Source organism: Phalangium opilio, unplaced genomic scaffold (assembly GCF_054372755.1).
Source record: "Phalangium opilio isolate 3A_F unplaced genomic scaffold, DU_Popi_V2 ptg000041l_1, whole genome shotgun sequence".
NCBI lineage: Eukaryota > Metazoa > Arthropoda > Arachnida > Opiliones > Phalangiidae > Phalangium > Phalangium opilio.
In genome coordinates this window covers 9,752,919-9,777,702 of record NW_028324165.1, presented here as the reverse complement: position 1 = coordinate 9,777,702, position 24,784 = coordinate 9,752,919, and the positions used below count along the sequence as shown (strand labels likewise).

The 24,784-nt window shown below is 36.4% G+C and overlaps 5 protein-coding genes across 10 annotated transcripts in view; 2 read left to right on the top strand and 3 right to left on the bottom strand.

Annotated features, from left to right (window-relative positions):
- The window catches only part of LOC149679837 (cadherin-like and PC-esterase domain-containing protein 1), a 121,864-nt gene that overhangs the window by 96,876 nt on the left and 204 nt on the right, over nucleotides 1-24,784 (top strand). Inside the window, exons 21-22 of one of the 2 annotated variants that reach the window (XR_016365900.1) lie at nucleotides 20,822-20,930; nucleotides 24,675-24,737. The gene's annotated coding sequence lies outside the window, so the exon portion shown is untranslated. Of the gene's footprint in view, nucleotides 1-20,821; nucleotides 20,931-23,349; nucleotides 23,555-24,674; nucleotides 24,738-24,784 lie in introns of those variants that run through there. The other variant, XR_016365901.1, reaches the window with a different exon arrangement.
- On the bottom strand, nucleotides 890-8,074 carry LOC149679841 (uncharacterized). Of its 2 annotated transcripts, XM_089835649.1 has the most exons (14): nucleotides 7,248-8,074; nucleotides 6,971-7,176; nucleotides 3,395-3,447; nucleotides 3,208-3,261; nucleotides 3,114-3,134; nucleotides 3,022-3,042; nucleotides 2,869-2,901; nucleotides 2,506-2,575; nucleotides 2,365-2,429; nucleotides 2,234-2,287; nucleotides 1,813-1,833; nucleotides 1,382-1,402; nucleotides 1,247-1,276; nucleotides 890-1,018 (listed from the first exon to the last, which is right to left on the bottom strand). In XM_089835649.1, exons 4-14 carry the CDS (start codon nucleotides 3,226-3,228, stop codon nucleotides 992-994), a joined length of 384 nt encoding a protein of 127 aa, XP_089691775.1. In that variant the 5' UTR covers nucleotides 3,229-3,261; nucleotides 3,395-3,447; nucleotides 6,971-7,176; nucleotides 7,248-8,074; the 3' UTR covers nucleotides 890-991. The 2 variants fall into 2 exon arrangements, with proteins under 2 accessions (XP_089691775.1, XP_089691776.1); XM_089835650.1 differs by lacking the exons at nucleotides 6,971-7,176; nucleotides 7,248-8,074 and having other exon boundaries at nucleotides 3,395-5,735.
- LOC149679840 (uncharacterized) lies at nucleotides 5,285-10,039 on the top strand. Of its 2 annotated transcripts, none has more exons than XM_089835648.1 (4): nucleotides 5,285-5,390; nucleotides 6,820-6,986; nucleotides 9,068-9,250; nucleotides 9,370-10,039. In XM_089835648.1, exons 2-4 carry the CDS (start codon nucleotides 6,821-6,823, stop codon nucleotides 9,663-9,665), a joined length of 645 nt encoding a protein of 214 aa, XP_089691774.1. In that variant the 5' UTR covers nucleotides 5,285-5,390; nucleotide 6,820; the 3' UTR covers nucleotides 9,666-10,039. The 2 variants fall into 2 exon arrangements, with proteins under 2 accessions (XP_089691774.1, XP_089691773.1); XM_089835647.1 differs by having other exon boundaries at nucleotides 9,325-10,039.
- On the bottom strand, nucleotides 10,387-12,355 carry LOC149679839 (uncharacterized). The gene is made up of 4 exons (XM_089835773.1): nucleotides 11,802-12,355; nucleotides 11,388-11,537; nucleotides 10,682-10,818; nucleotides 10,387-10,628 (listed from the first exon to the last, which is right to left on the bottom strand). Exons 2-4 carry the CDS (start codon nucleotides 11,530-11,532, stop codon nucleotides 10,545-10,547), a joined length of 366 nt encoding a protein of 121 aa, XP_089691899.1. The 5' UTR covers nucleotides 11,533-11,537; nucleotides 11,802-12,355; the 3' UTR covers nucleotides 10,387-10,544.
- Nucleotides 20,714-23,673, bottom strand: LOC149679838 (uncharacterized). 3 transcript variants are annotated; one of them, XM_089835654.1, is made up of 5 exons: nucleotides 23,548-23,673; nucleotides 23,340-23,440; nucleotides 21,528-21,747; nucleotides 21,271-21,455; nucleotides 20,714-20,951 (listed from the first exon to the last, which is right to left on the bottom strand). In XM_089835654.1, exons 3-5 carry the CDS (start codon nucleotides 21,703-21,705, stop codon nucleotides 20,811-20,813), a joined length of 504 nt encoding a protein of 167 aa, XP_089691780.1. In that variant the 5' UTR covers nucleotides 21,706-21,747; nucleotides 23,340-23,440; nucleotides 23,548-23,673; the 3' UTR covers nucleotides 20,714-20,810. The 3 variants fall into 3 exon arrangements, with proteins under 3 accessions (XP_089691780.1, XP_089691782.1, XP_089691781.1); XM_089835656.1 differs by having other exon boundaries at nucleotides 21,385-21,455; XM_089835655.1 differs by having other exon boundaries at nucleotides 23,340-23,437; nucleotides 23,548-23,656.

Sequence of the window (24,784 nt, the reverse complement as noted above, 5' to 3'; positions counted from 1 at the left end):
TGGTTTTATTTTGCTACACGAATCTCTATTTTTCTGGATAAAATTCATCTGTAATCAGTATTTTTATAATATGAGCCTTGTACCAAATGCAAATAGAAATATCGGAAAGTGAGGTAGTGACGATAAACACCTCTCTCAATCTCTCAATGAAATACTATAGAGGAAACCGAATTACATTTACCAAACAAAGACAAACTTGAGCGCGGATTGGTCGACCAATGAAGGTTAAGATAGTCTGGTCGTCGTTAACATTATTGAAACGCTCTTTAACAAAGATTACCTTTTGTACTAATTCATATTAAATATATCTTACCTTTAGCTCCGCAATAATACTTTACAGTTTCTTGACATTGTGGTTCACTAAAGCAGATCCATTTTTGACCTAGAACTAACCATAATCCAGCCAAACCCATAACGAAAATTAACGCGGTATTCATTATGTGGTTGCGCCTAGCTTTTTCTCCCCGTTTCGAATGTGTTGTTATCTTGTACGAGAAGTTCAATTTTTACTCGCTAAATACCATTAACATTAGCATTAGATATTTTCGTGACAAAAGACGATTTTGTTAAATGAGTTTTTTCTTCCATTTTTCGAAACTTTGTGTACTTTAGTTTTTAAATCGCATTTTTGAATCTCATTATTTAAACACATTTAGATTAACTAACATGTATGGTTCAAAACATCTATAAGCCAATCACAGTGATTCTTGATCTAACGTAACTTAAACCTGTTGACGTCATTCGTCTCTCCTTAGCTACAGGAACGCCGGTTTTCAATAAAAACGGCTGTAAACAATTTCATCAAACACCCCTGCAAATTTCCTAAACCATCAAAAACGAATTGATCATAGCAAATAATCGAATATTAATTGAGAAAATTGCAAGAATGTATTTTGTATTTTGTTTATTTTTTTAACCCATAACACATAATTATTATTATTGTTACGTCACATAATCGGAACCTTTATCTTCTTAATTAACTTTGTTTCCATTACTTTTTGCGCTTAATGCACACCATCTGAAATAGTTGAACACTTATTAGATTTAAAATTCAAGTTTCTCCGTAACGTCACATCACATCAAAGGCAAATAGAAATAATAAATGTTATTTAGCAATGAAGTGAATGAAAGCTTTCCATATTGCGTACGGTACAATGTAAGGTTTTTTCCCCGGTTCTCTATGAGGCTCTGTTTACTTCGTCACTTTCCGTTATTTCTATTTGCCTTTGGTCATATCTACACTCACATTCTCGCGAGCAATATAATTGGCAATTGCCTGTCCAAGAAAAGGAGAATTTGTTAAATTATCTTTCAAATTTAATATATGATAGATTTATTTGTTCTAGTTGAGAATTAACGAAACATTTTCGGTTTAAATTACCTCAGCTAAAGGTCCAAATGTCTAATATTTTAAAATAAAGCTTTATTTATTATTTTTAAAAGTAGAATATTGACTATTTACAAGAAGTGATATCTAGTTTACTAGCGAGAAGGTATAAGATGCCTAAGTATTCGCCGGGCGCCATAGTCCCAGTCCCCTTTTCAAAATACAAGGAGGGACGTGAAAGGAGGCCGGGCTATTTCGCCTGCCTCTCCTCAGTCGGAAAATATGACTGTAATTTTCGTCATTCGCGTCGCGCTTACGTGAGTTTTCAAGAACCAATGAGATGCTGCTTGTAAATAATTTAGAGGCGGGGATTAACTCCGGCCCTACGTTTGGACTGGATATAAAGCTGGAAATGTGGCGAATTTATACCTTCTCCATAGTAAACTAGATATCGCTTCTTGCTATTTATATATACTTCTACTAACACTATATACGTTTTCTTGATCCTGTGAAATTTGAACAGTTGCATTAGGTTTTTTTAAATATGCAATAGACCAAAAGTTCACTGATAAAACCAAAAGTATACTTCATGGAAAGTGTCTCGCGCAGTCTACTCTCATATTAGTGTCGAATCCACGCTGCGTATGATTACCTTCACGACCGTAGCACGGGTAAATAGGCTCCTAAGCTAATGGATGCAAGTTTAGATCGCCACTCTAAAGAACTATGTTCTATAAACACCAAAACCCCTTCTCAGGTTCGTTAGTTCGTGTAGAGGTTCAGGGGACGATTCTTTTGCTTATGATTTTATTTTAAAGTTTGGCGTCTGCAGGCAAAGGCTGGTGACTTTCAACGAAGTATACTTTTTGTTTTTATCTATAAACCTTTGAAATGAGTAAACGTAACCTTGCAGGTCTCTTTCAATCTTTGCAAATATATATGACGCATTTCTAAAATTGTCTGTCGTAAATTAAATTAGAAGCAATGAAGTATCAAAATTAAACGTTATTATCTATTTAATGTGTTTGAATTAATACCTTTTTACACTCCTCGTTATAGAAAAAAATGTGTTTGAACACCCACTTTATGTATGTTTCGTCATCTATAAATGCAGTTTTAATTTTACTTAAGCCTAATCCCTAATAGTTAATTACTTTTCGTAATGAATTTGCATTTACCTTTTTGCTTAAAATTGCAGTCTCCTTTCAAGTAATCTTCGCAAAACTCCACTCCTTTTATGCATTTCTTCTGATGATAAATTACCCAATAAAGACCGAGATCCAACGATAAAGATTATGGGCGAACTGAAAACCGATCATCGAGAATAACATTGGGCGACCCGTCAATATTTTGAGAAATTTCAGGCTAACAGAAGATGAAAATTTTATCGACGTTCTATTGTTTATTAGATATCAGTTCTTCCAGAACCACTTTGCACCGTGACACTATCGCCCAATGTTCTTAGTCGATTCTCGGTTCGTCCAGAACCAGTTTCGTTGGATCTCGGCCTTTAATTGGATAACTTTATCAACATTACTTACTCCCTCCATGATTTGATAATATCTTTTGTAGACCTAATTTATTGATTATTAAAAATAATATCAATTGATACTGAACCTAATCGAGGGGTCAGTCACTCGGCGTAATCCCACACTTATTAGCCCCTCGTACCAAATTGTAGTAAATATTCTCACCTTAAGCAAATAGAAACAAGTCTGAAGAAAGTTTAATTTGAATTAATGTTAATATTAGGTTGACTACCATCAAAACAATTAATTTATCTCACCATATTCAATTCGAATCCAGCCTATTAATAAATTTTAAATTTAATCGTGATTAAGTGTAGTTCATATTTTATAATAACGCGTTATATAACGTACGTTACAAGCTGTTGCATACATTCCGTCTAGATCCTGCCTGATCCAATCATGTCTCTGAAAATTTAAAATATTTGAACATGGTATTTAAATTATCCCTGTCTATTTGTCAGCATATATATGGTGGCATTGTCTTTGTTTCTAGTTTAACATCTTTCCTAATTCTTTGTTGGAATGGTTTCAACTTTACCTTCTTGCATTCTTTGGATAAAGACGCGGTTCGATTTGCTTCCCAATCCTCACCTAAGTAAGTGGATTTAAGAAACAGATTAGAGTGACATTTTGTAACAGGAATCTCTACTTTTCTGGATAAAATTCATCTGTAATCAGTATTTTTATTATGAGCTTTGTATCAAAAGCAAAGAGAAATATCGGAAAGTGAGGCAGTGACGATAAACACCTTTCTCCGAAGTTGAGCGCGGATTGGTCGACCAAAGATGCTTAAGATAGTCTGGTCGTCGTCAACATTATTGAAACGCTCTTCACAAAAGATTACATTTTGTACCATTTCACTTTAAAGCTCTCTTACCTTTAGCTCCGCAATAATAATTTACAGTTTCTTTGCATTGTGGTTCACTCAAGCAGATCCATACCTTTTCACCTAGAACTAACCATAATCCAGCCAAACCCATAACACAAATTAACGCGGTATTCATTTTGTTCTTGCGCCTAGCTTTCTTTTTACGTTTTGAATGTGGGATTATCTTGTACTAGAAGTTAAATTTTATACTCGCTAAATGCCATTGACATTAACATTAGATACTTTCGTGACAAAAGACGATTTTGTTAAATGAGTTTTTTCTTCTATAGTTTACAAAACTTTGTATACTTCAGTTTCTAAATCGTATTTTTGAATCTCTTTATTTAAACACATTTAGATTAACTAACATAAATGGTTCAAAACATCCATAAGCCAATCACCGTGAATCTTGATCATACGTAACTTAAATCTGTTGACGTCATTCGTTTCTCCTTCGAAACAGGAATGCCTCTTTTCGATAAAACGATTTTGAGCAATTTAATCAAAATCGAAAGCTAACTAAAATGTTTAAAATAATAATAATAATAATTTTTAGAGTCTCTGAAATCGATGTATTCAATCGTTAAGTAAGTTAACTCGCGAGTTAGAGTGAGTTAGAGTGAGTTATGCTAGACTAAGCAAATATCCAATATATTTCCCTGGTTCTTTCGATAAAACTGACGTAGGTTTGACTGCAATGAAAAGAAATATCGTATTCCTAACTTCGTAACCTTCATGGATCTTATAAACACAATAGGGGACTAGAAAACTGTTACTGGTATAGGGGCGCATTCAAACTTTCTATAGGAAAACGTCAATTATGCATGCCCTCCTTGTGTTTTAAAAATAGAAGCTTATTGGTGAGATATAGCTTCAATTTTTGAATGGCGCTAGGTGGCAGCACTTAATAATCCCCTTACCAAAGGTGTCAGCGTGCGCGAGGTACTCTGGCTGACTTTAATTGCCCCATTTGACCCACAAACATTTCTACCCCATAGCTTGTCCTCTTTAGACAACGAAGTCCATGGATATACTTTTTCGCGAATCTGGTATAGGTCCTACAGGTACAAGAACGTCATCAATGCCCCCTGTGTCTTTAAAATAGAAGCGTAGTATTTTTATGTGGGGCTAGGTGGTAGCACCAAAGGTATGAGCGTGCACCAAGTACTCTGGGAAAACTTCATTGCAGCACACATGGCCAACAAACATCTCTACCCTATAGCCTGTCCTCTTTAGACTACAAAGTCCATTAATATAGTATTTCGTGAATCTAACTTGGTATTGGTGCGTTAGCTGGGAAAGCGTACGTTGCCGCCTTGCAGTTATGGAAACGCAGTGTATAGTCAACTCGTATGAATTCGTCAGTGCATAGCAAAGCCACTTTTAATCAATACATTTATTATACTTCGCGACCTCGCTGAGTCGTTCTCTGTTTTTGCTTTGCCTTAACGTGTACTAAACTATTCCTTATAAGCGCGCTGGACATAAACAAGCGAACTCGGACGGTCGCCCAAAGTCGCGGTTTTTATTTTATTTTGTGGCATTTATGCTGTTCGATCGTCGCATGGATTATTAATTAGTTAATATGTGAGCATGAAGATAAATTAGGCCTAATTGTTACCAAGTGCGTATAGGAACATACAGAAAACGTGCCGCGATTTTTAAGGTATGTGTATATTAAGCTTTGAATATTGTGATTGTAGGCTTAATATTGTAACTGGAGCTGTTTATTATATTTGTTTATTTATACCGCGTAGCATGATGCTTCTGTTTTGTGAATATTGTAATTAGGTTTAAGTTTTAATTTGGTTAACCGATGGGAAATTAACCTAACCTAACCTAGTCTAGCTTAACCTCCCCCCATTGAACTTAACCCAACCTAATCTAGCTTGAACCCGAAGGTAACCTAACCTAATCTAGCTTGAACCCAAAGGTAACCTAACCTAATGTAGCTTGAATCCAAAGCTAACCTAACCTAATGTAGCTTGAACCCAAAGGTAACCTAACCTAATCTAGCTTGAACCCAAAGCTAACCTAACCTAATGTAGCTTGAACCCGAAGGTAACCTAACCTAATGTAGCTTGAACCCAAAGGTAACCTAACCTAATGTAGCTTGAACCCAAAGGTAACCTAACCTAATGTAGCTTGAACCCAAAGGTAACCTAACCTAATGTAGCTTGAACCCAAAGGTAACCTAACCTAATGTAGCTTGAACCCAAAGGTAACCTAACCTAATGTAGCTTGAACCCAAAGGTAACCTAACCTAATGTAGCTTGAACCCAAAGGTAACCTAACCTAATGTAGCTTGAACCCAAAGGTAACCTAACCTAATGTAGCTTGAACCCAAAGGTAACCTAACCTAATGTAGCTTGAACCCAAAGGTAACCTAACCTAACCTAATCTAGCTTGAACCCAAAGGTAACCTAACCTAATGTAGCTTGAATCCAAAGCTAACCTAACCTAATGTAGCTTGAACCCAAAGCTAACCTAACCTAATGTAGCTTGAACCCAAAGGTAACCTAACCTAATGTAGCTTGAACCCAAAGGTAACCTAACCTAATGTAGCTTGAACCCAAAGCTAACCTAACCTAATGTAGCTTGAACCCAAAGCTAACCTAACCTAATGTAGCTTGAACCCAAAGGTAACCTAACCTAATGTAGCTTGAACCCAAAGGTAACCTAACCTAACCTAATCTAGCTTGAACCCAAAAGGTAACCTAACCTAATGTAGCTTGAACCCAAAGGTAACCTAACCTAATGTAGCTTGAACCCAAAGCTAACCTAACCTAATCTAGCTTGAACCTAAAGCTAACCTAACCTAATATAACTTGAACCTAAAGCTAACCTAACCTAATCTAACTTGAACCCAAAGTTAACCTAACCCTAAAATCCGTAAGTTACCACCATATACCAAATCTAATCCTAACAATGTTAAATTTCAAAACATTATTTGTCCTGGTTTTTGTTTCATTACCGACTTGATTAAATACCTAATATTAATACAGCTTTCCAGGATTTCAAAATTAGGCCTGTTATAGACAATCCGACTTTTATTATTGATTAGGTTATTAACAATCTTTCCTTAATTAATGTAGGATGCGCAGGAGAATGCGTACAAGACGTCAAACGCCCGAAACGATTCAATGGCCAAACCGGCGTCGTGTAGCGCCTTTTATTGTCATTGGTTCATCTATTTTGTTACTCTTGGTCACTTTTAAAATGGTTCCCAAGGCCGATAACACTTACCCTATTGCTCCTGATGGTGAGTAATTGCAAAGGCAAATAGAAATAACGGAAAGTGTCCAGGCCGTTGTTGTAGTTGTTTAATAAATCCTTTTCATAAGGAGGGGGGAGCAGTATCGTCTGCTTGATTCAGGATTAAGACTTAATATTGATTGATGGGACGGTATGTGAACGCAAACACGTTAGAGAAGGCTTGAAAGTTAACAGTCCTGCACCGAATTTGAATAGTCCGTATTGTTTGAAGACATATCTGAATTTACGTCTTTGTTGACAAACATACCCATCAATGTTCCTTCCGTCTTAAGGGAACGAGGTGGTCTATTTTACCCCACGACTTTTGGAAAGAATCATGTGTGGATTTCTTCTAAACAAATGCTGGGGTTCAGACTTCTACGATAACTTAGGTTTAATCTACTTTGTATATCGCAGTCGCACTTTCAAATGAGAAGCTAGGGAAGGGTCTCACTACGCAAGAAAAGGAAAATGAAACGGGGTCAAAAATTTGAACTTTTTCTGCTATGCACGTTAAGCCTTGGCTGGGTAGCTATAGTGTGCATGAGAATATCTTCCCATTTTCGTTATACTTTATAGACAGTGTTAGGAGACCCCTGTCTTTCTTAACATCATTTTCCCATTCTGCCTTTTCGTATTGCGGCTTTAGACATGCGCAGCGTTACTTGAACGAAATGGTTTGCATCGGTATCCAATATCAGCATAAGTTTATAAGATATGTTACATCATAAGTATGATGCTTCCTATACTTCATAATGCTATAGCATAGAGACTTACAGCTCGAGATAACTAGTTCGAGAACGACAAGCGAGAATTGAAGTCCTACACTCGGATGGTTAATTAATTTTGCAGTACTTCCATCTAGCTCCTATTTAGTCTGCATTACTAATTAGGCCTTTGACAGCAGCGCCTCACCAGGCGTACGTCGCTTTGCCTCGAATCTATGACCAACCTCAATCACTTCATGACAAGCTCTCAGTACCCATGAACATATCTTATGCTCCCAAACTATTTCATTTGAGCAGCCATGTTTTAGGCTTAGCTTTTTCTAGGGCGATCGCCCCCCTCTACCCGTTACTGTCCTGCCCCCTCTGTATTTTCTCCAGTCTTTAAGATAGACAGTTTCCTTGGGTATGTAGAAGTATCTAAGCCTTATATATTCGGAAAGATCTGTTTTTGTTAGGCTCAAGGTTTTCCCATGCATATTACATGAGGTTGATGTAGTCCCAACTATAGTCTTTTCTTCTCTGTTCTCGAGTCAAATAAAGACACCCTTAGGCCCTTTCCTAGACTCTAGACTAGATATTTAAAAAAGAAAAACTAAAGAAAAATATCAGGACATTAGGGAGGTGACTTTGAAATTTTTCCCTCCGAATTGTTCTCTAAACCAACTGTATTTTGCGTTTCTCAGGTTTTAGAAGTTTTGACAAGTCTATATTATATGGGGTTAGGTTTTGTAAAGCATTATGGGTAATGGGATTAGGTAATATTGTGAAATAGTCTACCATTTTCAAAAAGGGGGAAGCTCGGTGTCGTCTGCTTGATATATGGTTGGGAAAGAACATTGATTGGGTATGTGGACAACAAAGACATTAGACAGGACTTCATCGTTACCAGTCCACCAAATTTGAATAGTCCTTATTGATCGTTTGAAGCCATATCTTAATTTATACGTATTTGTTGTATATGGGTAATATTGTTTTATAGTATTACCTAATCCCATTAACTATAATGCTTTACAAGACCTATTCACATAACCTATAATGCTTTACAAGACCTATTCACATAACCTATAATGCTTTACAAGACCTATTCCCATAACCTATAATGCTTTACAAGACCTAACCCCACATAATATAAACTTCTCAAAACTTCTAAAACCTGAAAAAGTCTCTTGGGTATTTAGCCGAATTGTCTCAAAGGCAAATAGAAATAACGGAAAGTTAGGTTAGGTTCGTAAGTATTTCCGGCTGTAAAAATAGTTTCATACTTGGTGCTTTTATATTTAGCTTTAAAATTGGGAAAAGAATTTGAAACTTTGATAATGATTCAACAATATATTGTAATTTTATTTAATTTCTATTATAGGTTTAGGTGGTTATAAGCAACAGGCAACCTACAACAATCCCCAATCACCTGAAGAAATGATAGCTCGTCACCGTCCTGCGCCTCCAAAGAAACACGAAGTTGAAGACGATGACGACTTCGCTCGAGTTCGTTTCGACGGTCCTAGAAACCACCATACTGGTGCGAAACGCAGTGTCAATGCAGGTATTTCCTAAACACCTCAAATCCAAACGTCTCATTAAGCATAATCGCGATTACCTATAAAACGCTTACCTTAGAAGATGAAGAAGCCGCTCATAGAGGAATTTTAAAATCCAAACCAGAAATAATCGTTGACGTTGGCAAGAGATCGAAACCGGAGAAGACAGAGAAATCGTTGAATGACTTATCGAATGCTCAGAACCAATCAAAAAGCGGCACTATCTTACTGTCGAAACTGATCAGTTCAACTCAACAAGTGAAAGAAGAGGTTGAAGGTCAAACTGGTGAGATCAGCACCGTAAAGCCATTGGCACTACAGCCCAAAATCATTCCTGCCAAAGCCCATGGAGATTTATATAGAGAAAGGAAAATTAAACGTGCTAAAGCAATGGCTGCACTTAGAAGGAAAAAATCGTAACCAAGGCTTAAGAAAAGTGTCCCGTATGTATCCCCTGTGCACACAACATTCCTTTATTTGTTCACGCCAAGGCTTAGGAATGCACGAAAATGGAGTTACAATTACAAAGGCTTAACAAGTATCACCGCCTGTACACAACGTCCTGTAATACTCGTGCTCATGCAAAGGCTTAAGAAAACAGAGCACTAAAAGAAAAATTCAACGTTGTTATGTGAAAATATCGTACCAAGGCCTAATAGTTGTCCCTGTGCACAACGTTCGTTATTCACGCTCATGCAAAGCTTAGCAAAGAACTGTATATACACTCGACAAAAATCGAAACCAAGGCTTAAGAAGTACCTGCATCACGAAAAAGTCTTAAAAGTTTTCAATGCACTCAAAGAAATAGAAGCTTACAAGAAAAAAAAACTGTACAAGGCTTAAAAAGTGCACAAAGTAATAGATCACATCACAAGTCTACAAACGCTGTCCAAGGCTTAGCAAAAAGTGTTTTTATGTCGTACCCTTGAATTTTTATAAAGTAGTACGATGTTTATTTTACTATAAGAAAAACCAACTGAATCTGAAACCAAGATATACGATATTGAACCAAGTACCAGTGAAAATACCGAAAACGTGGATCCATTTTGGGGAGCGCCATTTTTCGACGGAGGTTTTGGTTATTACTGAAAAATTATACAACGGAAAATAGCAATTTAAACAATTAAGTAAACTAGCCACGAAAGAAACAAACAATTTTTATTAAGTTTATTTTGAAAACAACAAAATGATTCATTATTTTGTAAAATTTGCTACAACGCTCATCATGATGATTGTAAAACGATGTTATTACAAGTTTTATTTAAATAAAAAAGTATATTTATTAACTCTTGCTCGTAATCATGGATCAGGATGCAAAAATTCCGGCGGGATATCGGGTAGTACTTCTGGTGTTCGCGATTTGGGTCGACGAGGTTTTCGCGCCTGTAAACGTTTAATTAATTATCCTGTTCCTTAATTAGAACACTTAATACCACCTTATTAGCTTTGGATTTATCTTCCTTGCCTTCCGGGTACGGTGGTATGTCTCCCATAGTTTCAGGATCCCAGTCGTCAAAACGATCTCTGTTGCGTTTATAACCGAAAGCCCCTAATCGTTCCTCGTCACTTGGAACTGAATTATACGTTATGGCTATTATGTATAATTGCCGTTTGGTGTTATAGTGATTATAGATTATTACCGTTTGGTGTTATAGTGATTATAGATTATTACCGTTTGGTGTTATAGTGATTATAGATTATTACCGTTAGACGTTATGCCGATTATAGATTATTACCGTTAGACGTTATGCCGATTATAGATAATTACCGTTAGACGTTATGGAGGTTATAGATTATTACCGTTAGACGTTATGCCGATTATAGATAATTGCCGTTAGACGTTATGAAGATTATAGATAATTACCGTTAGACGTTATGCTGATTATAGATAATTACCGTTAGACGTTATGGCGATTATGTATAGTTATCGTTATATGTTACGCTCATAATGGGTATTGATGATGGAGGAAAAATAGAAAAGAGAAGAAAAACAGACTCGACTCTAGCAGGATTTTGATGTCACTCTCCCAGATGTGGGACCCCTGAAATTATACCAGAATATTCTAGGCCTAATTCTTATGAGTGGAGGACCACTTTTCTTCTCCTTTCCGTTTATTCTCAATGAGTTAAGAATAATCTTACCTCCCGGTATGGGAATATTGGAACCACTACTTGAAGTTCGTCTAGAGCTTACGTACAACAGTAACATTGAAGAAAGAACAATTAAGAGTGGCCATGCACGGAATTGATTCGAATCTGAATCGGGATTGTTTCTTGATTCACCCATTAGTTCTGAAATGAAAACGAAAATTCTTTGAAAGCGGAATCAGTTAGTGTTAAATTATTTCTACATGTTTTTATTCAAATTAACTCGCAGAGGTTAAAAGGTCAAATCATAAATGCCCCTTCCACTTTAATCAAGAATATTATGAAAGGGAATTAACTAGGCTTAGAATCTTTGAAATTTTAAGTTATTCATCAAAGATCCGTCGAAACTTAATATATATCTTCTCTGCAAATACGACATTAAAATATTGAAAATATCTAATGAAATACCTGATTTATTTATTCATAACAATCCGTCCTACGCAACTGAACGCAGCAACCGTGTCCTAAGCCTTGTATCTTTGCATTTAAATATATTATAGCCGTATCCTAATTCTTGAGAGAGAAAAATCAATTCTTGATACCCAACCAACTGTTGCCTTGGTTACTAGCTAGCCGCGTTTCCAAAACAAAACAGTCGTGGGAATAATTTTTTTTTGTCTTCAACATAAGCTGTAGTTTTTGAACTATCACCATTGACGTACTATTTTCTTAGTTATTAGGTATTACATTGCGTTTTACTACGCGATAGTTTTATCAATATTGTCAACTAGAGTACGGTTTGCCGTAGCTAATCGTTCCTTCGTCTTCAACCGTAACCGCTAGAGTTCAGCCATGCGTCCAGACTTAATATCAAGTGCAAATAGAAATAATAGAAAGTATTGCATGATCTTTCGACTGACTTCTACCTACCCAAACAGACAAAATAAAGAGGACCGGCAAAGGTTTTTTTTTCTTTTTTGCAACCAAATTAACATATGCAGTTAGCTAAGCTTGCGGGATTACATTAGTTTCATTTACTTCCACCAGGGGTCGTTCCTACCTGTAAACAATGATCAAGAGACCTTGAGATTCTGAAATACATATAGCTATTAGGAATTATTGTTCCCCCATATATCCCGTGTTAATTAGCTGTATGTATTCTTGGTTCTTATCAATATATAACTTCTAACTAGTTACGTCATTATTTAAGGTTAGCTATACGCGCGTATTGTGATACGGCTTCAGAGTTTCATGTATAATTATTAAAATTAATTATTTATAACGCAAATACATCTGGATAATAATATTATAACTAGGCTTAGTTCGCAAAGGCTTCTAATATAATTCATTATATCAACTAACATACGAATATTCTCCAATTGTCATTTCATCTAATACTTCTTAACGATTAAATTTGCTTTTTAAAAAACTCGGTCTAGCTTCAAATTAGATTTATAAGGTTATGATCGTAAGTCTCTTGCACTCTATTGAAAAGTGGAAAGACTTCGGAAGCTCAGACCTTTCACAAATAGCAGACAAGGATTTTTTGTAAGATAAAGTGACATCTGTCGGTGAGATACAAATATTAAATTAGAAATTAATGGCAAAGATTTGCCACTATTTATTCTGCCAATAGATGGCGCTATGTACAGGTAAACTCTCGCTAGTTCATGTTCTAACCGTTTAAGACGGACCAAGCCTAGGGAAAACTACTCGAAAATATGAATCTGTTACTTAGGGTTTGCTGCGCAGTTTTCTCTACTATTTTGTACCAATAGATGGCGCTATATACAGATATACCCCCAGTCCCGAAAATGTCTTTTGTCTGCTAGTTCTTGCTCAAACCAAGTCCAGTGAAAACTATACTTGAAACGTTGAATTAGGGGAACGTCACCTGTCAACATATCCGTAAAATTTAGTACTATACCGAATGAACACTTACGTTAATAAACCTATGACAATGATATAGTTCCAATTCACCATATTGATTTTAATTTTACTGAAAATCAAAAGAAAAACTATTTCTGCTGGTAAATGGTAGGCGAGACATTCTGAATTCATCAGTCACTTGTGCAAGGAATTTTGTAGATCCGTGAAATAAGGCTCTGAGGAGATAACGCACTTGGGCCTAGCCTAAAGATGTTATATATAAATCTTAACGACCAATTTGTCTAAACTTAGCGGTGAAAACCTGACCCCCCCCCTCCTCTTCCAAATCCACCTCACTCTATTACGCGGGAAAACTATACGCAACACCAGACGCTGTTTATCAGAGAAAGCAAGACCTAGCCGAGTTGTTAATGAAAACGAATTGCCAAGGCTTATCTACAGCTCGAGACAAACTCATAAAATTCTTACTTCCGCCTCGTGATCCTAGACTTCTTCTTGTACTTAAAGAGCCACTTGAATGGTGCTAAAAAGTTTGGTGAAATTTTCAAACCAAATAACATTGGTGTATAAGATTAGGCCTAAACCTAAGCCTTAGTTCTTGTTTACTTTTCACCTTTTACGTCACAGGGAACTAACATCTACTTCCGGTAGAGAGAAATATTTGTTTTTGGGGTTTATCTAAGGTGTAAAAAAGTTTCAACTTATTGGATAATTATTATTGCATTTACACGTACTAAAAAATTAAAGTATTCTTCAAAATTTTATGATTTAAATTAGAGTCGCCCTTTAAGTATCACTTTAAGTTAAGTCTAACCCAAACTAGGTTTACCTGGCCTCTACTAGATTCTTGTAAACAAAGTACTCCTTCAAAAGGGAGAGAATGAGTTAGAAGATTTTTCATAACCAATGATAAATAATTTCAAAAATCCCCTATTGCCTTTCTGCCATTGCGTATTGTTTGATTTAAACACTGCGCAAGCGCTCCCGTCTCTGATGTACTATTGACTTTAGGAAAGTATTGGACCTATTTATACATACGTATGAGTTTTGTTCGAATATTGATGTGGTTTACCTTAACCTCTAATGGGTAAGGTGACTCTCGTCTAGAAGTAGATTAACTTGAAGTTGTGAAAGAGGATAGAAGTTACATTTTCGACTCAAAATCGATTTCCCAAAGAACATCCCCTTTAATTTATGCCACCAGACTGTATAATACCGTAAACTGATAATTTGCAGTTTTAAATTACCAGGGATAGATTTAATTTTAGAAGTAGGAATGGAGAACGGTTAGTATTTACTTCAGTCCGACTCATAGACCACCCAGTATAGAGCCCCTCCCTCCAACACGTAACGAAAACTTTAAATTATCTTATTGGCTCACGTAAACTACGTTTTGATGACGTTGCTGACGGGGACGGCGAAAAATACGTAATTCCTTTTTACCTCTGTCGCTATGACCCGACTTTTCTTTCGTACCCCTCCGTCCTGTGGAAGGGGGTCCGGGTGTTTTGACGCGCGCCCACATTACTCTGTTCTCCATTCCTACTTCTAAAATTAAATCTATCCCTGAAGTTACGTAACAGTTCTCAATTAAATTTTGCCGCTCAGATCAAAACCTTTGAGTATTAAAACTAAATGTAATATTCAAAATTTTAATTTCACATCTCTAACCACACTTTCAAAACCTCTCCTTAATTTTCCCTTATTTCCCTGTTTTTGAAGTTGGTCTATCAAAGGTAAATGAGTATCAGCAATTGACCACTGACGATGTTATATCGATTAAAAAAAAGGCTGAAGCACTCTCATTCCAATCCATGCCGCAGCGGCAGGCAGCACCTTCAGAGCAATTAAGCCTTGGCCACCAAGGAAGTTACCTTCGGAAGTGCCTCTTTTATTTGCTCGGCGATGATGAAGCCATAGAAAACCAAGTTATCGAAGTTATAGGGGCCAAAGTGGGAGAGCCATTAGCCCCGACAATTAATTAGAGAGCCTCCTTAGAACCTTTTAAGCCTCGGCTAGTGGTCGAAAGCCACCCCCTCCCACCCCTACCACCATAAAAAGAGGGGGTTTTTTCCCTTAGCTAATAGACATCAGAAATGCAGAGCGTTCCAAAAGGGGAGGGTAATTGTAGGAGCGAAGTACAGAGAATGGGATGCATGGTTCTATGGGAAATCATTAATTTTGAGTGGAAAATGTTCTATAATTCTATCTATGACCAGCCGATTTTGAATGCCCCTTAAGGGATGCACCCCCTAAAACAAATTATGAACAGTGGAATATTTTACGGATGATCCCTTAACTTTACGGTAATAAACTGTAAGAAAATGTTGATCCCTAAAACAATACTCCAATGTTCATACCTTGTTTAGATTGGCCCTGAGGGCAAAATGTAACTTCTATAACATTTGGTCCCAAGTTATGATTAGAGAGTTTTACGGATAACCCCTTAAATTTAAGTAAAAAAAAATCTGAAGGACCGTGATTTCTAATGTAATTAAGGGATCATCCGTAAAACACTCCTCCAATGTTCACCAATGTTCAACCATAACTTGTGTTAGGGTGTGCATGCATCCCTTATCGGACATTCAAAATCGGCTGCTCATAGAAGTATAGAGTTTCATTTTCAATTCTCAAAATTGATTGCTTTCCTCCATAGAATCATCCCACTCTCTATAATAAATCCTCCTTTTTGGAATATCACCCTGTATATATTTTCGATGTCTATGCGTTACCCATCCTCTCGGTGGAATCCCCCACTCGCTAAAGATAGTATCGGAGAACGCTTGCCATTTTTGCTTTTTCGAGTGTTTTGGGGAGGTTTTTATTTCGATTGCCGTTCCTATAGGGGATGCATGCTAGCGGCTTTACTCCTTTTCTAGAAACTGTAAGAGTTGGAACTGGTTCTAAGTGTGACTCTCTGAAGAGTTCCTAAAGAATAACCGAGCAGTAAACGTTAAACTCTACTCCAGAACTTTATTTTTTTTGTGCCTTTCTTTCTTTCTTTTTCTTAGTTTTGTGGACTAGCGCGGTCATGAAGAGTTAACTTCTTTGCGAGCTTTTGCTACAAGTTTTATTCGCTCTTCAAGAGAGAGTTATTTTTTACCACCAGGGTTCAAGAGAGGTTGAGATGTTTTCCTGTTACCTGGTCTTGGCCTAGTACGTGAAAATCTTTTTTTTTCCCCTTGTTCTTGTTTTGAGTTTGTTAAACAGAGATATTCAAGTTGAGATAATTGGCAGTGAAGACTGAGGTCCTGTAAATTCAAGTAGGGATTAATGAATGATTGAATTTAAGTAAAATATTATTAAAATTGGGATGGAGATTCAAGTAGAGATTTAAGTATAGTTTAATAATTAAAGCTTTATTAAAGGTTCAAGTATAGCTGTAAGTGTGGGTTATTTAGAGCTTCATTAAAGGCTCAAGTATAGCTTCAATTAGAGCTTCATTAGGGCTTTAAGTGTAGCTTCTATTGGAGCTTCATTAGGGCTTAAATTATAGCTTCTATTGGAGCTTCATTAGGGCTTAAATTATAGCTTCAATTAGAGCTTCACTTAGAGCTTCATTAGGGCTTAAAGTGTAGCTTCTATTGGAGCTTCATTAGGGCTTTAAGTGTAGCTTCATTAGGGCTTTAAGTGTAGCTTCATTTGGGCTTAAATTATAGCTTCACTTAGAGCTTCATTAGGGTTTAAATTATAGCTTCACTTAGAGCTTCATTAGATCTTAAATTAGAGCTTCAAGTATAGCTTCACTTAGAGCTTCATTAGATCTTAAATTAGAGCTTCATTAGATCTTAAAATAGAGCTTCCTTAGAGGTTCAAGTATATCATAATTCGAGCCTCGTTAAATATTTTACTTTAGTTTAATTAGAGCTTCAAGCAGATCTTAATTTGAGCTTTAATTTTAGCTTAATTTGAGCGAAAAGTTTAACGTCAAAATGTGCCCCATGTTTCACCCTCCCTTTACTAATATATATTTTATTTTGTTTCGTGTTTTAACACTGATTAATGTTTTATGACGCAATTTACGGCTTCTTTTGTTGGATAAACTCGTTAGAAGTTTGTAGATATCCCAATCTAACTTACTTTCCTGTTAATTTTATTACGAACGGATGTTTAAGGTTTCTGACGTGCCAAACTTAATTTAATTACTACAGTGAATACCTATGCCTTAAACATATTAATACGAAAGATTCAGCTTTCTTTTCATAAAAAAATAAACCAAAAAATCTTCAGAATTCAAATGCCAACCTCCAGGGGTAAAACTGATAATGTATTTCCTACCGGCCCCTGTAAAACATTTACCCGCAATACACCGGTGTACGATATTTTTCAAAAATTCGTATCTTCCTTAATTCTGTACCGATTTAAATGATTTTAGGATTAAATTGAAGCCCAAAATATTCTCTACTACATTCTTTACACAAAACACGTAACAATAAACAAAAACACCCAGAATGCAAAGTCGACCTACAGGGGTGAAACTGATAATGTATTTCCTATACGCCCCTGTAAAACATTTACCCGCAAAACACCGGTGTACGTCATTCTTCAAAAATTCATACCTTCCTTAGTTCTGAACCGATTTAATTGTTTTTGCATTAAATTGAAGCCCAAATTCCGTTTTACATTACCTATACAAAACACGTGACATTTAATATTTTCAAATCGCAAGAAATTTCAAAATTAAAAACTTGGCTTAACTATGCTAATATTTCAATTTCTTCAATTACAAAACGTCCCCATTATCTTTTTGATAAATCCACGTGCAATCATAAAAATGCACGCAACGGACAACAGGTCAAAAGTTCAGAGAACTTTGTATAAATACGAATAAAAATTGAAGGAAAAATCCAAAAAAAAAAATCCAATTTTATATTTATGCATTTAAACTAAACTAATTTTTGCATGTCGTCTGCAGCGCCTGGAAATTTTTCCAATTCAGATTTAAGAAATGATATACCGTGAATTCGTGATCCTTTAACCGCAAAGCTTATTCAAAATTTTCATTTTTCCGAAGCAAAGCAAAAAGAAAAAATATTTGAAAAAGAGTTAGGCGATCAAATCGATGCTAACTAAGTTAATAAATTCCTTTTCACAAAAAAAGTTCTGATTTTTCTGATTTGGTCCCTGGAATTTTTTGCTGCCTCTCCCTTCGAATTCGTTAGCTTGTTAAATTTAGGGGAGTTGGGTTTTTGGTAATGGACACCTGCGAGCTAATTTATAATTCAGTTTTGTTCATTGGAGGGCTTAAGAAACTGGCCAATAAACGTCTAGCAGCGTAGACTTTAATCCATTTTTATTCTCGATGCCTGGGCCGAGGCTTAGGGCTCAATTTTTAACCGAAAACTTTTGTTCAAAATGATTCAGAGTCAAAATATTTAAACGATTCGACTTTGACACAGACGAAGCAATATTTTGACACAGATTTGTCAGTTAAAAATCGCAGGTGGCCTTATTCCCGATGCCTGGGCCGAGGCTTAGGGCTCAATTTTTAACTGAAAACTCTTGTTCAAAATTATTCAGAGTCAAAATATTGAAACGATTCGACTCTGAGACAGACACATATTTGTCATTTAAAAGTCGCAGGTGGCCTTTAAGGGGACTCGATAAGAGAATTTATTCAAAATTATTTTTAGTTATCGTCATAACTTTGAGTCACGTGATTAAAATGCTTCCGATAAGCCTTGGTTTTAGTTTCCAGGTTGTTTATTTGGGAATAATTTGTTTGAAGGTTTATTTTATCTTCTCTTTCTCATTGCTTTGTTTATGTACGTTGTTTCTGTTTTTCAAATTTAAATTGGGTTTTCCCACAACTATAGGCCCACCTGTCTGAACCCTATTTTATTTTTGTGTACTTATGACACGCTATTCCATCGTTATACTTTAATGGAATATCAGAAGTATTGTATGTCCCTTTATTATGTTATCGCGTGGAGATAGCGTAGCATTGTATATGCCAATAAGCAATAGGAAATCCTACAGAATTGGAGGGAGAAATTTCAGCATATTTTACTGAAATGATCTCAAAAGTTTGGCGTAATTTTCCAGTTCAGCTTCTCACTTGAATAACCAGTCTTTCTGTATTAGGCTTAAGAGCAAATATGTTTAGTTAAGCCTAATTTTGCATTAGGCTTATCTCATGGAAAGTATATTGAATAATTAGGCTTAGCTCATCAATATGTCTAGTTAAGTCTAATCCATCTGGGTCAAAATGGTGCATCGCCTGCTTCAGAGTCGACACGTTTCAATATTTTCGACTATGAAGGAGACGACGCTTCATTTTGATCCATATTTGTCAGTTAAAAATTGCGCATTAAGCCTCGGCACATACATCGAGTATAAGTGGCTGGGTGCATTATTAATCCTAAATTTTTCATTATGTTTAGCGACTTAGTTAAGTCTGCATGATTATAAAGTTTAGCTCCGGAAAGTATCATAGGAAGGTCTATTTTCTGAATTAGGCTTAGGATAGATCCGTTAAGCCTACTTCTCCCGTTAAGTCCGAGCAGGGTAATGGGAGACTCAAATCTAAGCTTAATCCTTCAAAACGAGTAATAATTCCATTAAATGGTTCTATAATTTTAAAAATGTGTATGCCTTTTGAGGTGTAGAAGTGTTTCTGGTAACTTAAAATTGGGGCAGATTTTCAAAACTCCCCCGAGATTAAAACGTTGAGGGGGAAATTTTTGTTATATTGGTCAAACACGCGAGTTTCGCCTTTGTACCTTGGGGTTAAAAGAGGGCTGATATCTCGAATATTAATGGTTTTAAACGGCGCTAATCTTAGCTGGCCAGTTTTGGCTCTCGGACCTAATCTGCGATGGATGCGTGGTGCATTTATTATTAATCAAATCGAGTGCAGAGCGCGGGCCTCGGTTCGGCCGTTTTCTGCTTTGTCCTTATTAGCCTACATAGTCGTCTATCACGAGACTCCTTCCCCCCCCCCTGTCCCAATCCACCCACGTACACTTTCTAAACCTTCTTTATTATGCCGTGAACTGGAAACATTAGGTTTCAAATTTATTTCTGCAAGGTATTTTTTTTAAAAAAAAAAATCCCTCCCGTTTTGAACTGGGTCATTTTATTTACTCCGCACTCATTCTCAACCCGTCTCAGAAAAAGCGTAGAATCTGAACTGAAGTGAACTAACCAGCAACTCATTAGTAACCCTACGATTTCCGTCAAGGTCATTGGTGGGTTTCCAGTATCCGGGGGGGGGGCGTGGGCACGTGGTCAATGAGTTATGAAAATATCGTCTGCTATTGTCTTTCTAAGTCGTGATTTTCATCCGGACGCATTTAAATTAAGTTTTAGTGTTAAAATAGTGCTGGATTATGCTTGTAAGTAGACTTTATAAATTAATTAATTAGGCCTACTTTTATTAAATAAGATTTTTTATAAATTTAATTAACTAATAACTAAGCCTGCTTTAATTAAATAATTAATTTTTTTTAATTGAATTCATTAAGCCTTGGGTTTCTTTACGAAGTCAATACGCAAAATAACAAATTTTACTGTTTTATTTACAAATATTACATTAGGAATAGTGTTTATTACTAGCATACACGTTATAATTTATTCAGTTTCGCATTATTTTTCAGTAGGATTTAATAAAACGAAGCCAAGTTTCTTAAATGCGTCTTCGTAAACTGGAAGGTCCCTGGAAATGACCGAGTTTTGACCTCGAATGACCACCTTCTTCTGACCTGTGTGAGTCATTTTCTCTTCAATCTGTATTAATTTAAATAAAGTTAATTAAGTTAAACTACTAAAAAAGGAATATAAGATCATAAGTTTATAAGATATGTTCCGCAAGTTAAATTTGTCAGTGGTTAGTGTGAGCTTGTAATATTGAAGTGACGTAGTCATAGATTCAGGGTAAAGCGACGCCTGGTGACTGGAAGTTCTACAAAATTAACGGAGTGTAGTTAATCAATTCTCGCTTGTCGTTCTCAAACTTGCTCCCAATAAGTCTCTTCGAAGCATTACGAAGTATAGGTAATGTCATACTTATCATGTAACATATCTTATAAACTTATGTAATCCTTACACTTTGCAAAAGATTTCTTAAACGCGATCTATGTATCATTGGCCTATCAGACTCTGTGTCTGATAAAACGGTATCTTTCCGTTGCCAACTTTTCTCGTAAGATTGTACTGTTACCATTTCCGGTGTTAGTTCCGTCACTGGTTCAGCTGGTTGTACTAAACGTTGTGACGTAGTGAAAAATGTACCTGTTAGATAGTTTAGTTTTAAAATTAGATTTAAATTATGGGTGGTGTAGTTGACGAGTGAACTCCACGGACTTCGTATTTGAAAGGTGTCGAATAGGTTACGTGGAACGTCTTTAGTAACGTAGCTAGCGACGTAAATGGTTAGGACGGAAGCTGCACAAACTAGGGTCAAAATCAGCTGCCATTTTGATGGCTGATTCCAAAATCGAGCGTGAACTTTGGGAAGGCTTGTTAAGTGTAATTTCGTCATGGTGTTAATCTTAATGTTTTGTGGAAGTTATGGCCTTGGTTTCTGAAAATATGCAAATAAGGTGCGTGTTGATGAGTCAATTGCGATGGGAAAGGCTATGAGTTCAGTTTGACTCGGTATTTGATCAACTTGAGTCACAGAAGGCCTGACAACACTGCACTAAAGTTTAAGTTGAGAGATTGGGGGGGGGGGTAAGAATTTTCCGTAGACCTTTTAGTCAAATCTATATATTACAATTAAAAACCGAAAATAATCTCTTAACTACCAGAGGCAAATGTAGATTAAAGAAAGTGAGGTACCGGGTGTTACGTGGTAGTAGACGAAAATAGTTGTGCAAACCTGATTAAGTGTAATTCGGTTTTTTAAGCTAGCCATAAAATATTATTTTCTTTGCTCATGAGTCACGTGAATCTGGCGTTATATATAACTGTGTGAACGGGCCTTTAGATTAACTACGATCTTTAAAATCCTCTAAACACCGCATTACAAACTCGATACCCGTATAAATATAATCAATTTAAACTAAACTGACATTTAAAACAATATTCGAAGAGCGCGGGTTATTATCAGAAATTCCCCCTTTCCATTTGGGCCCAAAACTCTTAGCCAGATGACTTGGGACGCAGCGATTAATTTTCAGTTTGAAAGGACATCTCGCTTTTCCCCAACCCTTGCTTCAAAGGGATACTTAAACTATATAACAGAAGTATATAATACTTCTCTTCTTGAGAAGTGTACCACCACAAAGCGGCTTAGGTAATTGTAACATGATTCTTCCCAACATCAGAATTAACATTTATTATAGCAAGGTTACTAAACCGAATCACATACGCCATGTAAATAGTTCCCCCTCATCAGTACTCTATTAGCGCTGCTAAACTATTTGCCAACCAAGGCGCATGCATGCGCTGTGCGTTTTTGTCCCACGTCAAGACAATCAAGGTTTGTGGGTTGATTGATTTCTGAGGATTTAATTAAAACCAAACAGTTATAGAATTCACCCTAGCACGGGGTGCGATGCCCATCTGAAGTTTGATGAGAAGGAAAGCAAACAAAAGGGGCTCCCTTGCCTGGGAAGAATCATGTTACATAACTAAAGTATTAAGAGCATACAGTGTCACCCTTCTTCTATTATCCCCTTCTGGTAAAACCGACGAAGAAAACGATAGAGGTGATACGTGGAATACTTATTGTGAGGCGATAATACTTATAGATATGGGCGGAGCTTGTATCGTGACCTAAGCTTTCTTATGTACCCGCCCACATACGGAGAGATAAGAAAAACCTCAGTCATCAATTTCTTCATCTTTTAATAGAGATAGTGCGCGGACAAGTGTCGCCAGTCGTTTGTGACGTGCACAATTCAACCTCTTTCTACAACAGACCTTGTAGACCTTAAGATAACGGCATGCGTAGTTAAAGTTAAGAAACATGGGGATCAAATTTCCCTAGCCCATTTAGTGCATGCACACTGTCTACTATGACAATATTTGGTTCGTTCATTTTAGGCACGGACAAATTAAGTAGCCCTTGATCCCATTAACCTTAACGAGGATAAACCCTAATCTCGAAAAGCACTCTCGCTAATCTGTAATTAAAGCTCAATATATTGGTATTTCGATAATCTCTCTTACCTGTGTTTAGCTCTAGTCTCCGTTGTTCAGTCCGGTGCCCGGTGGTCCGGGTGTGCAGTGATGATCAGTTAAACCACCTCCCGTTACCCAGCGTAGTCCTGCTGGAATAGAAACTGAAACTGAAACCCTCCTAGCTAGTGATATATGATTATTAGCAGAGCCTGTCTTAGCGAATGATTATCTAAATCATGAGCGAAACGTTGCGTACCTGTCCTCCGTCCTCCGTCGAGAAAGCGTTAATCTCTCCGTAGCGAGCAACCCTACGATGTCTTTCTCCCTAGAGGACCTCTGCCTAGATGCATCTTGCTTGCTTGGTGTGTTCCACACTCTGGCTCTCTGGATGGTCTCTTAGGCCCGCTCACTCTGCTATCTACTGTCCTACCAGTCAAGGGCTAAGTAGCTAGCGACGCTCTTCGGTACAACTTCGTGTATTGCTAGCCAAGGGGTCTGGTATTATTGATTGGGGTGCCAAAGGTATTGCGGACAAGGTTTTCTAACGCCATCTTGGTTTAAAGTTGTTGGTTAATAACCGGTTTGTTCTTTTAAATCTTAGACTTAATTATTGTTAGAGGGGAATTGACGTTTAGTTTGCTTCTCAGTTTGCATGTCGTCTACAGCTAAAGGCAGAGAATTGTTAATGTAGTGTACTTTTGGTTTTTATATCTATATACTTTTGGTTATGGATTATGAGATTGCGCAGAATGTGTTTTTACGTCATCTTGTTGGTTTGTTAAGTAGGTTTGTTAGATTTAGTGGTTGCGAGTGTTGGGTTGACTTTTAGTTGGTTTAATATTGATAGATGTAGTAAGGTTATGTAACAGTCGATATATTGATCAATTATATCTACGTGACCTGTACGTCAATATGCAAAATTCATGATTTTTATGTTAATTAATTAGGATATTTGTTTCACGTTGGGTATATTTAATTTATGTTTTGGGTAATTTGAGTTTGAGGGTTTAGTTGGTGTTAACTTTTGTAGCTTTAATTATAAGATAATGTTAAGTATTTAGTGAGTTTCCCCATTAAAATAATCAGGAAATTTAATTTTTATTATTGCGCCTCAATTATAATTAAGTCTTATTTAAAAATTAAGTGAATTCATCAAATTCGGGGCACAATAATGCAGAAGAAAATTCACGCCATGCTTAAACTTTATTTCAAATTAGTTTACGTATATTGTCATATCAGCTATTGTTTAATTGATTTGGATTCGATGAACATATCTCTCGTGCAACCCTGAAAAACAAATTTCAAAATAAAATTAATCTCTAATCACTTATTTGTTCTTGTAAACATTTATTTACTCTTATCATTTGATTTGTATAATCGTAGGTTCCATCGTCAACAACTTTGAGTCCGAAACAACAAACGGCGTTCTTAGTTTCCTGTACCAATGTATGAAATTTTATAAAATTCACTTTAATTACTGGATGTTTTTAATT